The 12,273-nt window shown below is 63.9% G+C and overlaps 1 protein-coding gene across 2 annotated transcripts; it reads left to right on the top strand.

Moving 5' to 3' along the window:
- Window positions 1-1,399: 1,399 nt before the first annotated feature.
- CAPN15 (calpain 15) lies at window positions 1,400-11,694 on the top strand. Of its 2 annotated transcripts, none has more exons than XM_060172668.1 (12): window positions 1,400-1,549; window positions 6,261-7,593; window positions 7,676-7,884; window positions 8,024-8,207; window positions 8,310-8,533; window positions 8,775-8,900; window positions 9,008-9,160; window positions 9,370-9,531; window positions 9,631-9,854; window positions 10,001-10,167; window positions 10,274-10,452; window positions 10,600-11,694. In XM_060172668.1, exons 2-12 carry the CDS (start codon window positions 6,277-6,279, stop codon window positions 10,775-10,777), a joined length of 3,123 nt encoding a protein of 1,040 aa, XP_060028651.1. In that variant the 5' UTR covers window positions 1,400-1,549; window positions 6,261-6,276; the 3' UTR covers window positions 10,778-11,694. The 2 variants fall into 2 exon arrangements, with proteins under 2 accessions (XP_060028651.1, XP_016045855.2); XM_016190369.2 differs by lacking the exon at window positions 1,400-1,549 and adding an exon at window positions 2,586-4,335 and having other exon boundaries at window positions 10,604-10,747.
- The last annotated feature ends 579 nt before the right edge of the window (window positions 11,695-12,273 follow it).

Here is a 12,273-nt window from a genome sequence, read left to right as displayed (position 1 = left end):
TCTCCCCCTCTCTGTCTTCCCCTCCTCTCTCCATTTCTCTCTGTCCTATCTAACAATGATGACATCAATAACAACAACAATAATAAATATAACAAAACAAGGGCAACAGAAGGGAAAAGAAAAACCAGGGAGGGGGGGCAGTAGCGCAGTGGGTTAACCGCATGTGGCACAAAGCACAAGGACGGGCATAAGGATCCTGGTTCCAGCCCCCGGCTCCCCACCTGCTGGGGAGTCACTTCACAGGCAGGCGATGAAGCAGGTCTGTAGGTCTTTCTCTCCCCCTTTCTGTCTTCCCCTCCTCTCTACATTTCTCTCTGTCCTATTTAACAATGACAACAACAATAATAACTACAACAACAATGAAAAACAACAAGGGCAACAAAAGGGAAAAATTTTAAAAAATAGAAGAAGAAAGAAAAGAAACCAGAAGTGGGTGGTCTGGGAAGTGGCGCAGTGGATAAAGTACTGGACTCTCAAGTATGAGGTCCCAAGTTCAATCCCTGGCAGCACATGTACCAGAGTGATGTCTGGTTCTTTCCTTTCTCATTAATAAATCTAAAAAAAAAAAAAAGGGGGGGGGTAGGTGGTGGTGCACCTGGTTGAATGCACATATTACAATGTGCAAGGACCCGGGTTGGAGCCCTTGGTCCCCATCTGTAAAGGAAAAGCTTCACAAGTGGTGGAGCAGGGCTGCAGGTGTCTCTCTTTCTCTCTCTCTCTCTCTCTCTCCCTATCTCCCTCTTCCCTCTCAATTTCTGGCCGTCTACTATCCAATAAGCAAATAAAGATAATTAAAAAGAAAAAGAAAGCAGAACTGGTCACCCCACTTTCAACTTGTAAAACCACTTGTACCACAGACCAGCGGGGTGGGGGGGAGTCGACACTGCCGAGGGGTACACAACAGGGACCGGGGGCTGAGGGGAGCAGCATGGACAAAGGGACCTGGAGACCTAGTGCGGCACTGCATGGACATGTACTGAGTCTAGGAGCACAGAAAGGACTGGGGACATGAAGAGTGGGGTGTGGTGGACTAGGGGAGCCCTATGGGGGCGCAGTCAGCAGAGCACGGCGGGAGGTGGCGAGGAGAGCCAGGGGAACTACATGGGAAGGGGGAGCAGCCAGGCGAGGAACATGAGGAGGGGCGCGCTGGGACGCCGGGCTGTCACACTAGGGCGGGCCAGCAGGGCCAGGTGCACGGCCTACAGCCGGCGAGGAAGGCGGGGCTCTGCGGGACTGAAAGGTTAGGTCCCGCCTGCGGACGCTTCTCCGCCCCGCCGCCCAAACAGGGTGCTGTGGGAACTGTAGTCGCTGCTGTCTCCGGCGGGCTGGTGGCCGCCGTTTCACTACAATTCCCGGCATGCCTTGCGCGCTCGGCCGGCAGGTTTCCGGTCCCGCGGCCCCCTGGGAGCGGTAGTCCGGCGCGGGTCTCAGCGCCGCGTGCGCCCCGGGCGCGCCGTAGCCGCGGGCCCCGCCGGGTCGTGACGGAGGCGGCGCAGGCGCCGGGGCCGGAAGTTGGGGGCCGGCCGCGGAGGCCACGGGCCGGGCGCAGGTGAGTCCCGCCGGTCGCGATGGGCCGGGCTGGGCCAAGGCGGCCTGGATCCGGGGGGGCGGGCGCGGGGGGCCCCGATGGCCGCGGGGCCGGGCCGAACTCGGGGTCCGTGGGCATCTGGCCGCTGCCCTTGAGCCTCCCCTCCGGTCGGCGCCCCGGGCCCAACGCCACGGGGAGGGAGACCCCAGGGACCCAACCGCCCGGGAATGCGTGTCCCCCACCCCTAGCATCTTGGGCTGGGACCGGCCGGAGAACCGTGCGCGGGAGCTGAGCGGGCCGGGTGTCCTGACCTGGCCGGCCTCCCTCCCACCCGACGTGCTGACCCGGCTGTGGGAGCAGGACCCCAAAGACACCGGAGCCCGGAGCCTGCGGGGCCAGGGAGGGGACTCGGTGCTGGGGGTCCTGTGAGGTTCGTGGGGGGCTGGGTCGGGATCTCCTCCCGAGACTGGGCTAGCACAGGGGTAACCCTACCCTCCACGTCTCCGTGACTTTCTGCAGCACCGCGGCAGAGATAGTGTTTCCCCTGGACGGACGTGGGACCGGGGGGGCCCTGCTGTGGCCCGTGACACCGGGGTCCTGCTGGAAGCAGCCCAGCCTGTCCCGGGTTCGGACTCAGCTTGCTTTCTCTCCCTCGCCTTCCCTCCTGGACGTATGCAGAGCAGCCCTTGCCCCCCCCCCACACACACACACACACACATCCCCGTCCCCACTTACAGCCAGGCTGTAAGGGGACTTGTCCTGGGCCCCACATGCACTTTGAAGAGCAGCAGCCGACTGGCTTTGGGGTCTGACCCCTGTGCTAGGAAGGCCAGCTGGGCCCTTGGCTGAATTGCTGAGAGTTCAGGCCATCTGTCCTAGGAGGCAGCTGTCAGTGGGGAGCAGGGGAAGGGGGAGAGCTGCCTTCACCCCACCAACTCCGGTGTTGGTGAGAATAGCAGTGAATAGAGTCCCCCAGAGACCGCAGCTGTGGTGGGCAGCCTGGCTCCATGCAGGGGCCCTGGGCTACCGGCTTCCTGCATCACTAAGGCCTGAGCTGTGTCTGGTTCCCTGGGTGCCTCCCCTCATGTGAGCTCAAAGGAGGCTGTGGGTTGAGGCCACCTCACCCCATTGCAAGATTTACACGACCGGGCACACCTACGAGGTTAAAGTTCAGCATCAATTCTCCCAGAAGTCAGCCACCAGCTTGTCCCACAGGACGAGTTGGGATGCTAGACAGGTTATCACAAGAGTGGGGTGCGCGCATGAGTCACCCTGTGAACAGCTCCATGCCTTGCGCTTTCCGTCTTTCCCACAGTCAGGGCAGGGCTGCGCCCCCCACCTCCTTGGTGGCTGGGCCAGAGGACACTACGGGACGCAGGGACAGCCATGGGAGGGGCCTGCTTCACGCCCAGCCCAAGCCCTGCGCCAGCACCAAGAGCTGACCTTTGGAAGGAAAGACACCAGGCATGCAAACCTCTAGGACCTTCTGACCCAGCTCCGGGGGCTTCCCCTGCTGCCATCACTTCCCTTTGGGGTGAGCTCTTCTGGGGTTGTCCGGTGCCACCTGTCAAACGAGAGGCTGTCCTGGCACTCTGTCTCTGCCTGTGAGAGACCGTGCTAGTCCAAGGTGTGTGCTCAGAGCTGACTGGCATAGCCGGGCACAGGCCAGGAGCTCCTGGGCAAGGTCAGCATTGCATCTGGAGAGTTCTCAGGTTAGCATCCCTGTGACCTTCATGTCTTGGGCCACAGCCTAGCCATGGGGGGCTGCAGAGGGCATCTATGAAGCCAGGCTGGGCGGCAGAAGTCCCCATCTCAGCCAGGTGGGTGTTCAGACCATGGAGCCCTTGCTTATAGTCACGGCAGAGCCGGCCAGGCTGAGTGAGGACTGACCCCCCAGGGGATCTGTCTGACCCTTGAGAGACTGGCCACCGGGAGTCTTAGGCTGTGGGGGCCTAAGCCCTGGGCTCTGAACTTTGAGGTGTGACTCCAGGGTACAGTGAGGAGAGGCTGCAGCTGGGGAGAGGCTTACAAGGCCCACTGGGATGGGAAACCTCACCTGTGACTTCCTGCTGCCGCTGGGCAGTGGCCTCTGCCCCCATCTGTGAATATGGAGGCCCCGCAGACTGCCTCCCCAGGGCCCCAGCCACGGGTCATCTGTCCCTCAGGAGAGCCTGCTGGCCCTGGACAAGCCCCTCCCCCCACTGCTTGCTGGTGACTGCTCCTGGCCTTGAACCACTCTTCCTCTGGAAGGTTCCGGAAGGGCCACCATGCCATTGCTGCAGTGCTGTCCCCGCCTGCCTGCTGGTGGCTTCCGCTTTCCCCCTCCCCCTTCCTTTTCCTCTGGGAAGGACCCGCCTGCCTTCTGCAGGAGGCCTAGTCCAGCACTTCCTTTCTTTCTGAAAGAGAGGCCAGATGTGGACCGATGGATGTGGGTCCACCCAGGAGAGACCCTGCCTGCTGGCACCCTCTAGGGCCTCCAGGCCGTTCCTGTGAATCACGCTGTCTCCCTCTCTTCTCTCTCTGTGTTATCTCTGTGTTGTGTGACTTGCCAGCCCGGCCACCGTCGGCGTGGGCACCCTCCATGCTCCACCTCGACCGCCACTGGCCAGCCGTGACCGGGCCGTCCTGGGGGCCATGGGGAGTTCCGCCTCCTCGCTGGCCGGGGAGACCGAGTCGGACCGCGGCTTCCCCAGGGGGCCGCTCTATCCAGGGCCCACACACCCCTGGTGTAGGGGCAGCCCTGGGGGACCGGTATGGGCTGGTGCCCTGGTCCCCCCACGGCAGCCCCCACGCCCCCGGGCCCAAAGGTAAGAAGGCGGGTGGGACTTGTTCCCGTGGGCACCAGCCACTGGGCTTCCCATGGGATTTCAGAGACAGCCTTCTCCTCACGCTGCCCACGGGGTCTTCCTCCTGTCTGTAGACTTACTGTTGTAGAAGCCACTCAGAAGTGGGTGGCCAAGGGCATCCCATTGTGAGGGTCTGCAAATGACCATGGGGTATGTGGTCACCCACCACCCAATGTTTTGGGGGTTGACACCTGGGTGTGCAGGCAGCTGTTCAGGGCACCTCCTGGGGCCTGGTGGAGCTGACATGATGGGAAACCCCACCCACCCGCCCCTCTGGCACGGCCCCCCAGCAGCCCTTTCCTAAGGGTGGCTGCTGGTTTTTCCTCCAAGGAACTGAGACTAGCACCTAGGGGCACAGTGGGAGGGGGGGGGGAGGGCTCTGCTCCGCCCACCCCCTCCAGATTGTTGGCCTGTCAGGGCCTGCAGAGCATGTCACCACCCCACCCCCCCAGGCACCATGAGGGTGGCAGGAAAGTGAGCGGTGCTGTGGTAAAGGTTAGGCTCGCCTGGTCAGGGCCCCCACCTGCAGGAGAGCTTCCCCTCCTGGGGCTGCCTCTGAGTCCTGGCCTCTCCCTCCAGGCCTCTCCTGGGCAGGCAGGGTGCCTCCCTTGCTCAGTGATTTGGGGGTGTGGGGACAGGTGCCTCATGCACTCAGGACCCCCTCAAGCAGTGTCTGTCCAGGAACTGGCAGCTCCTCAGGGATGCTCTGGGCCTGGGGCTGTGTGTATGATGCTTGGCCTTCCTCAGTGGGGCCTCCTTCCCGGAGCTCTCCCGGATGGCAGCCTGTACTCAGCGACTTCACAGGGGCTGTTTGGGTGGGAAGCGGCTGCTGCTTGTTTGAAGAGGCTCCTTTCTTCCTGAACCTGGAGGGCTTGGTGAGATGGTGCTCTCCGCCTGCTGTGGAGAGCTATCGATTTTTCTGCTTTCACCGAGGACAGTGTAGGAGGCCTCCACACAGTTCCGGTGATAGAGCCAACCCTGACCAGCATGGGGCAGCCTTGGTGGCCCCTGTCTAAATCAGGAGATTCCCTGAGTGAGCGCTGCTGCTCTGGGTCCTAGGCGTCTCTGGTGTGTGGTGATTCTGTCTGCTCTTCTGGGGGGGGGGGGGGTTCTGCAGTGTAACCCGCCTCCCAGATCCCTAGACCACTGTGTTCTCATTCTGCCCCCTCTGAAGGTCTGGGGGCTTCTTCCTGGCAGTTGGTATTGCTGGAGGACTGTCCAGTTTCTCTGCACCATGTCTGTGCACCTGTCTGGCACCCCTTCCCTCTGCTGCCTCAGGACTGTCCTGCCCATCGGGGCCTTGCCACTAGCCTTGAGCTTTGCAGGCAGCTCTCACCTGGGAAGAGAAAGGAGGCCACCGGGTGCTGTGGGGTGGCCAGATGCCGAGGGGCTCTGGGTGTGGTTCTCTCAGCCCCATTCCAGCTCCTAGAGGACAGTGTCCTCTAGGCAACTTTGGGGCACCTTTGTCACCTGGGTGCCATCATGAGTGGCATGTGGCCATTGCTGGTGTCGTTCGGGCCTCCAGGCTACTGGGCTGTGAGCTTGATCAGGGGTCTCGCGGGTCCTGAGATGTGTCAGCTGTGGGGACAGGCCACGTACCCCTTCATCCAGCTGATTTTTTCCTCTCCTCACTATTGATTGGGGTGCAGATGGGCAGTGTTTTATACCAGAGACCCAGATCTATAGGGTTCAGCCCTGGCACCCCACATGGAGCGGTGAACTGCTGCCTGTCACAGCCCAGAGGGGACAGCCCACCCAGGTGGCCCCTAACCACACCATACCCTTACCCTGACTACATCCCACCCTCAGCCTGACCACACCCTGCTCCCCCACCCAGACCCTCCTCATCCCAACCTTGATCCCACAGTACCCTCCTTGCCTTACAGACTTGCGCCCACGTCCATGGCTGGGGCCGGGCAGTGGTCCTGTGGCCGCTGCACCTTCCTGAACCTGGCAGGCCAGCGCCAGTGCTCCATCTGCGAGGCTCCACGGCACAAGCCTGATCTGGACCAGATCCTGAGGCTCAGCGTGGAGGAGCAGAAATGGCCCTGTGCCCGCTGCACCTTCCGGAACTTCCTGGGCAAGGAGACCTGCGAAATGTGTGGCTTCACACCTGAGCCCGCCCCTGGGGCCCCCCTGCTGCCTGTCATCAATGGTGTCCTGGGGGAGCCCCAGGCCAGCGGGCCTGAGGAGGCAGGGTCAGGGTCAGAGCCAGGGCCAGGGCCAGGACGGACAGCGGGACTGGAGGAGCAGGCCAGGGGGCGCCCTGAAGAGGAGGGGACGGCGGAGCCGGGCAGCAGCTGGGCCTGTGCCCGCTGCACACTGCTTAACACACCCGTGGCCAGCTCGTGCTCTGCCTGTGGGGGTCCTCGAAGACTCTCACTGCCCAGGATCCCCCCTGAGGCCCTGGTCATCCCCGAAGTCCTGGCGCCTGCTGGTTTCCAGGGGGCCCCGGCCCCACCACAGCCTGGGGAGGGTACTGAGGCCGACCCCCCTGCTGTCGGCCAGGAGGCCCCCCGGGCACCCTTCAGTCCCTTCTCACCCACCCTGCAGAACAACCCCGTGCCTCGTAGCCGGCGTGAGGTGCCCCCCCAGCCCCAGCCGCCGGTTCCTGAGGCTGGCCCAGCCACACCCTCCCAGGGCCCTGTGCGCACAGGGGGGCCCCGCCTGGCAGAGCTGCTGTCCAGCAAGCGGCTGAGCCTGCTGGAGGAGGATGCGGCTGAAGGCCCAGCGCCCTTGCACCGCTGCGGCTCCTGTTCCTGCCCCGCCGGCTGTGAGGCCTGCGGCACCGGGGGCAGCGACCTCATCGACCTGGCAGGTGACAGTGTGCGCTTCACCCCCGCCAGCCCCTCCAGCCCCGACTTCACCAGCTGGTCCTGTGCCAAGTGCACGCTCAGGAACCCCACGGCCGCCCTTCGATGCTCGGTCTGTGGCTGCTCCAAGCTCCACGGCTTCCAGGAGCATGACGCAGGCCCAGCCCACAAGGCCGGCCGCCTGGCCCCGCCGGGCACCCAGTGGGCCTGCCCTGCCTGCACGTTGCTCAACGTGCCTCGCGCCAAACACTGCGCCACCTGCCACACGCCACAGGTGCTGGTGGCTCAGCACCGGGGCGCCACACCCCTGCGGCGCCGAGAGAGCATGCACGTGGAGAAGCGGCGGCAGACTGACGAGGGTGAGGCCAAGGCACTGTGGGAGAACATCGTGGCCTTCTGCCGGGAGGTGAGCGCTGGCTGCCCCTCAGCTCTCTGCCCTGGCCCTACCCCCTAGCCCACACTGCCCTGAACCCCCACTGCCCTTACAGAACAGTGTGAGCTTCGTGGATGACAGCTTCCCCCCAGGGCCACAGTCCGTGGGCTTCCCCACGGGGGACAGTGTGCAGCAGCGCGTGCGGCAGTGGCTACGGCCCCACCAGATCAACTGCTCCGTCTTCAGGGACCACAGCACCCCCTGGTCTGTGTTCCACACCCTGCGGCCCTCAGACATCCTACAGGGGCTGCTGGGGAACTGCTGGTGAGGCCAAAGGGAGGGCCTGGGGGCAAGGTGGACATAGGGGGCTCTGGTATGGACAGAATAGGCTGTAGGGTGGACAGAGGGGACTATGGGGGATGGGAGAGTCCTCTGAGGGCATTGTTCACGGCCCTTCCTGCAGGTTCCTGAGTGCATTGGCCGTGCTGGCTGAGCGGCCAGACCTGGTGGAGCGTGTGATGGTGACTCGAAGTCTGTGCCCCGAGGGCGCCTACCAGGTACGGCTGTGTAAGGACGGCACATGGACCACCGTGCTGGTGGATGACATGCTGCCCTGCGACGAGGCGGGCTTCCTGCTCTTCTCCCAGGTGGGTATGGGGTTTCTCGCTCCTCCTCTAGCTGGGCTATGGGGTGCCCTGCTCCTGCCCCAAGTGTGAAATAGGCCTTCGACCTGCCTGTCCCCCGCGCAGGCACAGCGGAAGCAGTTGTGGGTAGCCCTCATCGAGAAGGCTCTGGCAAAACTGCACGGCTCCTACTTCGCCCTCCAGGCTGGCCGCGCCATCGAGGGCCTGGCCACGCTCACGGGTGCGCCCTGCGAGAGCCTGGCACTGCAGGTCAGCTCCACCAACCCTCGAGAGGAGCCTGTGGACACTGACCTCATCTGGGCCAAGATGCTGAGCTCCAAGGAGGCGGGGTGAGAGCCAGGTGCAGGGCTGGGAGCTCACTCCTGCAGACCCACCGTCCTGTTTGTGCTGTGCTCTGCCCATCTGAAGTCCCCCCTCACAGTGGGGAGTGAGAGGGTGGAGGAACCAGCCTTGAGAAAGCAGATTCCCAAAGCTGGGAAGGTGGGCTTATGGCTCCAAGAGTCTTGCCCTCTGGCCCGCGGGCCCCCAGGGAGTGTGGACAGTCAGTCAGCGGCCACTCTGCCCGCCCAGGTTCCTCATGGGCGCCTCCTGTGGCGGTGGCAACATGAAGGTGGACGACGCTGCCTATGAGAGTCTGGGCCTGCGTCCCCGCCATGCCTACTCTGTGCTGGACGTGCGGGACGTGCAGGGTTCCAGGTAGGGTGTGATGGACTGTAAACCAACATGGAGGAGGAGTGTGGAGTGGCTGTCCGGGACTCTGGAAGCCATGGGCGGGCCACAGCCCTCAGTTCCCTCCTCCACAGGCTCCTGCGTCTGCGCAACCCATGGGGCCGCTTCTCCTGGAACGGGAACTGGTCGGATGAGTGGCCACACTGGCCGGGCCCCCTGCGCAGTGAGCTTATGCCACACGGCAGCAGTGAGGGCGTGTTCTGGATGGAGTACAGCGACTTCATCAGGTACCCTGCCAGCCAGCTGTTTCCTGGGGTCCCCTGGGCTTTCACCAAGGCTTGTCCGTCACCCTTGAGGCTGGGGTCCCCGGTGGTGTCCAGTGGCCACAGCTGGCCAAAGACTTGCTGGATGCTGGATTCAGGTGGGGGGGTTGCTCTTTGGGAACCCCAGGGCCCTAGTCTGGGGTGAGGGCTGCTGAGTTGCCTTCTCTGCCCAGGTACTTCGACTCCGTGGACATCTGCAAGGTGCACTCAGACTGGCAGGAGGTGCGGGTGCAGGGCCGTTTCCCCAACTCAGCCTGTGGGCCCGTGGGCGTGACGGCACTCACTGTGCTGGAGCGCGCTGCCCTGGAGTTTGCCCTCTTCCAGGAAGGCAGCAGGTGGGCTGGAGTAGGGCCTCCTGACCCTGTGTAGCCATGGCTGACCCCCTCTAGCCGCCCTGACCCCACTGACTCACACACACACACCCCGTCCCACAGGCGTGCAGATGTGGGGGACAGCCATCTGCTGGACCTGTGCGTGCTGGTCTTTCGGGCCTCCTTTGGCAGCAGCGGCCGCTTGAGCCTAGGCCGCCTGCTGGCACACAGCAAGCGCGCTGTCAAGAAGTTTGTCAACTGCGACGTGATGCTTGAGCCTGGCGAGTACGCCGTGGTGTGCTGTGCCTTCAACCACTGGAGCCCCCCGCCTGCACCCCCCACCCAGGGTGAGCCCACACTACACAGCCCCGGGTGAGGTAGCCTCCACACGCTGCCCAGGGTCCGGGTGCCTCCCCCATCCCTCACTGCTAAAGCTGCCTGACCCCAACCAAGCTGCCCCCTTCTGGCCCCTCTCCTGTACCCCTCCCCACAGCCTGCAGCCCCTCAGTGGGGGCTACACGATGCACCCCCGAGCCTCCAGGCCACGTGCTGGCCGTGTACAGCTCCCGGCTGGTGATGGTGGAGCCCATAGAGGCGCAGCCCAGCACGCTGGCCGACGCCATCATCCTGCTGACTGAGAGCCGTGGTGAACGACACGAGGTGGGTGGAGGACTGGGCTGGGGTGGGCCGGGGCGCGGGACGGGGCAGGGGTGGGGTGGGGCAGGGACACGGGCAAGAGGCCGCCACCAAAGCTGCACTGTCCCAGGGCCGGGAGGGCATGACCTGCTACTACCTGACGCACGGCTGGGCGGGGCTCATCGTGGTGGTGGAGAACCGGCACCCCAAGGCCTACCTGCACGTGCAGTGCGACTGCTCCGATAGCTTCAACGTGGTATCCACGCGCGGCAGCCTGCGCACCCAGGACAGCGTGCCGCCATTGCACAGGTGGGCCCCCGGGTATCAGGTGTAGGCTGGACAGCCCCTGGCCCGCTCCCCCAGACCGTCCTACCCACCCCCCACCCCTTCACCACCACCCCCCAGCAGCACCGGCTCACCCTACCCCCCCCAGCCCTGACCGGTCCCCTCCCCCAGGCAGGTCCTGGTGATCCTTTCCCAGCTGGAGGGCAACGCCGGCTTCTCCATCACACACCGCCTGGCGCACCGCAAGGCCGCACAAGCTTTCCTCAGCGACTGGACGGCCTCACGGGGCACCCATAGTCCCCCCCTCACACCTGAGGTGGCCGGCCTGCATGGGCCCCGGCCGCTATGACCACCCCCAAACTCACAAGCACTTTAGGAGGGAGACCCCCCACAGAGGACGCTTGAACCAGAATCTCAGGACCACCAGGGGGCTGTCCACCTTGGGGCAGCTGCCCTGACCCCCTCCCAGCCTCCCAGCAGAATACCTCCAACCCCCAGACTGTGGGGAGGGCCTGGGGCCTCCTGCCTGAGGGGCAGCTGGGAGTACCCTTCCCAAAACCAAATCTGAACAGGCCTGAGGCCTGACCCCTGGTTAGCAGGGACCAGCCCCTAGTGGTGGGTCAATAGTCAGGGCCCTGGGGAAAACAGGGACCAGTACCTGGGGTCAGAGGTCAGGGCCCTGGGGAGAACAGGGACTAGTACCTGGGGTCAGAGGTCAGGGCCCTGGGGAGAACAGGGACCAGTACCTGGGGTCAGAGGTCAGGGCCCTAGGGGAGAGGAACCAGCCCCTGGGGTCAGTAGCCAGCGCCCCCTTCCCCCTAGCCCTCGCCAAGTCCCAGCAGAGCTTCCTGGGAGGTGGGTGCTTGGTGGCCCGGCTTGGGGAGGGATGCCCCAGCTGCCCCAGTGACACTATGCAATTCCTGGAGCTTCTGCCAGGACTGAAGCCATGCCCGGGCCCGTGCAGGGCTAGTCCTCAGCACAGGGACCACAAGGAGATCCACCATCCGCAGGACCGGCCAGCACACAGGATGTGCTCGGCTCCCGCTGCTGCCCCCATGCCCCCAGCCTAGCCGGGTGGGGCCTTCCCCCTCCCCTGCCCTGCCCCCTTGTCCCTTTTTCTCTGAGCTGTGAATATTTTTAACCCTGTAAATATGCCAGCTCTTCGACACAGAGGCTATTTTATCAATTCAGTCCCCATCCTGGAGGACTCGTGGGTGGTGTCCAGACTCAGGCTCCTATGGACCAAATAAAATGTTTTGTTTTGTATGTTTTCTCCAGCTACACTCTTGGACTCGGGCCCCACCCCCCTGAGAACTGGCCTGCTCCTCGTGGCCCACAGCCCTCTTACCAGAGCCTCCAGGTCCCAAGCAGGACAGGCACCCAGCATGGGTAGCTGGCGTACTCACCGGCCTGTCTGAACTCCAGTCCCCAGATGGGTGGTGGCAGCTCAGCCCCTCCCATCCAGAGCACAGGTGGCGCACAGGATGGTCAGCTGGGTGTGTGGGGTGGCCCTCCCCCATGGGCGGGTGGAAGAAGCCTGTGACAGGCCAGCCCATGGAATGTGAAAGCAATTAAAGCCACCAGCAGTGTTCGCTCCGGGCGGGCCCCGGGCAGCCGAGAAGCTGCCACAACGCATCTCACCTCGGCCGCCGCAGAGCCAGCCCGCTCTAGCTCACCCTGCCACTGCAGGCAGGGGCAGCTCCACCTCCACGCCTTGCGACCACCCACCCACAACTCAGGGCAGCCCAGGGAGGGAGTCCACTCTTGGGGTTCCCTGCCCCAGGACTTGCACTGGGCAGCATCTGTGCAAGAGCTAGGGAGCCTTTGACCTGGGCAGAGGAGGGG

The sequence above is a fragment of the Erinaceus europaeus genome, chromosome 15 (genome assembly GCF_950295315.1).
Source record: "Erinaceus europaeus chromosome 15, mEriEur2.1, whole genome shotgun sequence".
Taxonomy (NCBI): Eukaryota; Metazoa; Chordata; class Mammalia; order Eulipotyphla; family Erinaceidae; genus Erinaceus; species Erinaceus europaeus.
This window is presented reverse-complemented; position numbering and strand designations above follow the sequence as displayed.

Bases quoted from the DNA above. Each gene is read 5' to 3' on its own strand.
- CAPN15 (XM_016190369.2), top strand. From the start codon at position 4,163: ATGGGGAGTTCCGCCTCCTCGCTGGCCGGGGAGACCGAGTCGGACCGC. The intron at 7,594-7,675 runs GTGAGCGCTGGC...CTGCCCTTACAG, and splicing joins TCGTGGCCTTCTGCCGGGAG to AACAGTGTGAGCTTCGTGGA. The intron at 9,855-10,000 runs GTGAGCCCACAC...CCCTCCCCACAG, and splicing joins GCCTGCACCCCCCACCCAGG to CCTGCAGCCCCTCAGTGGGG.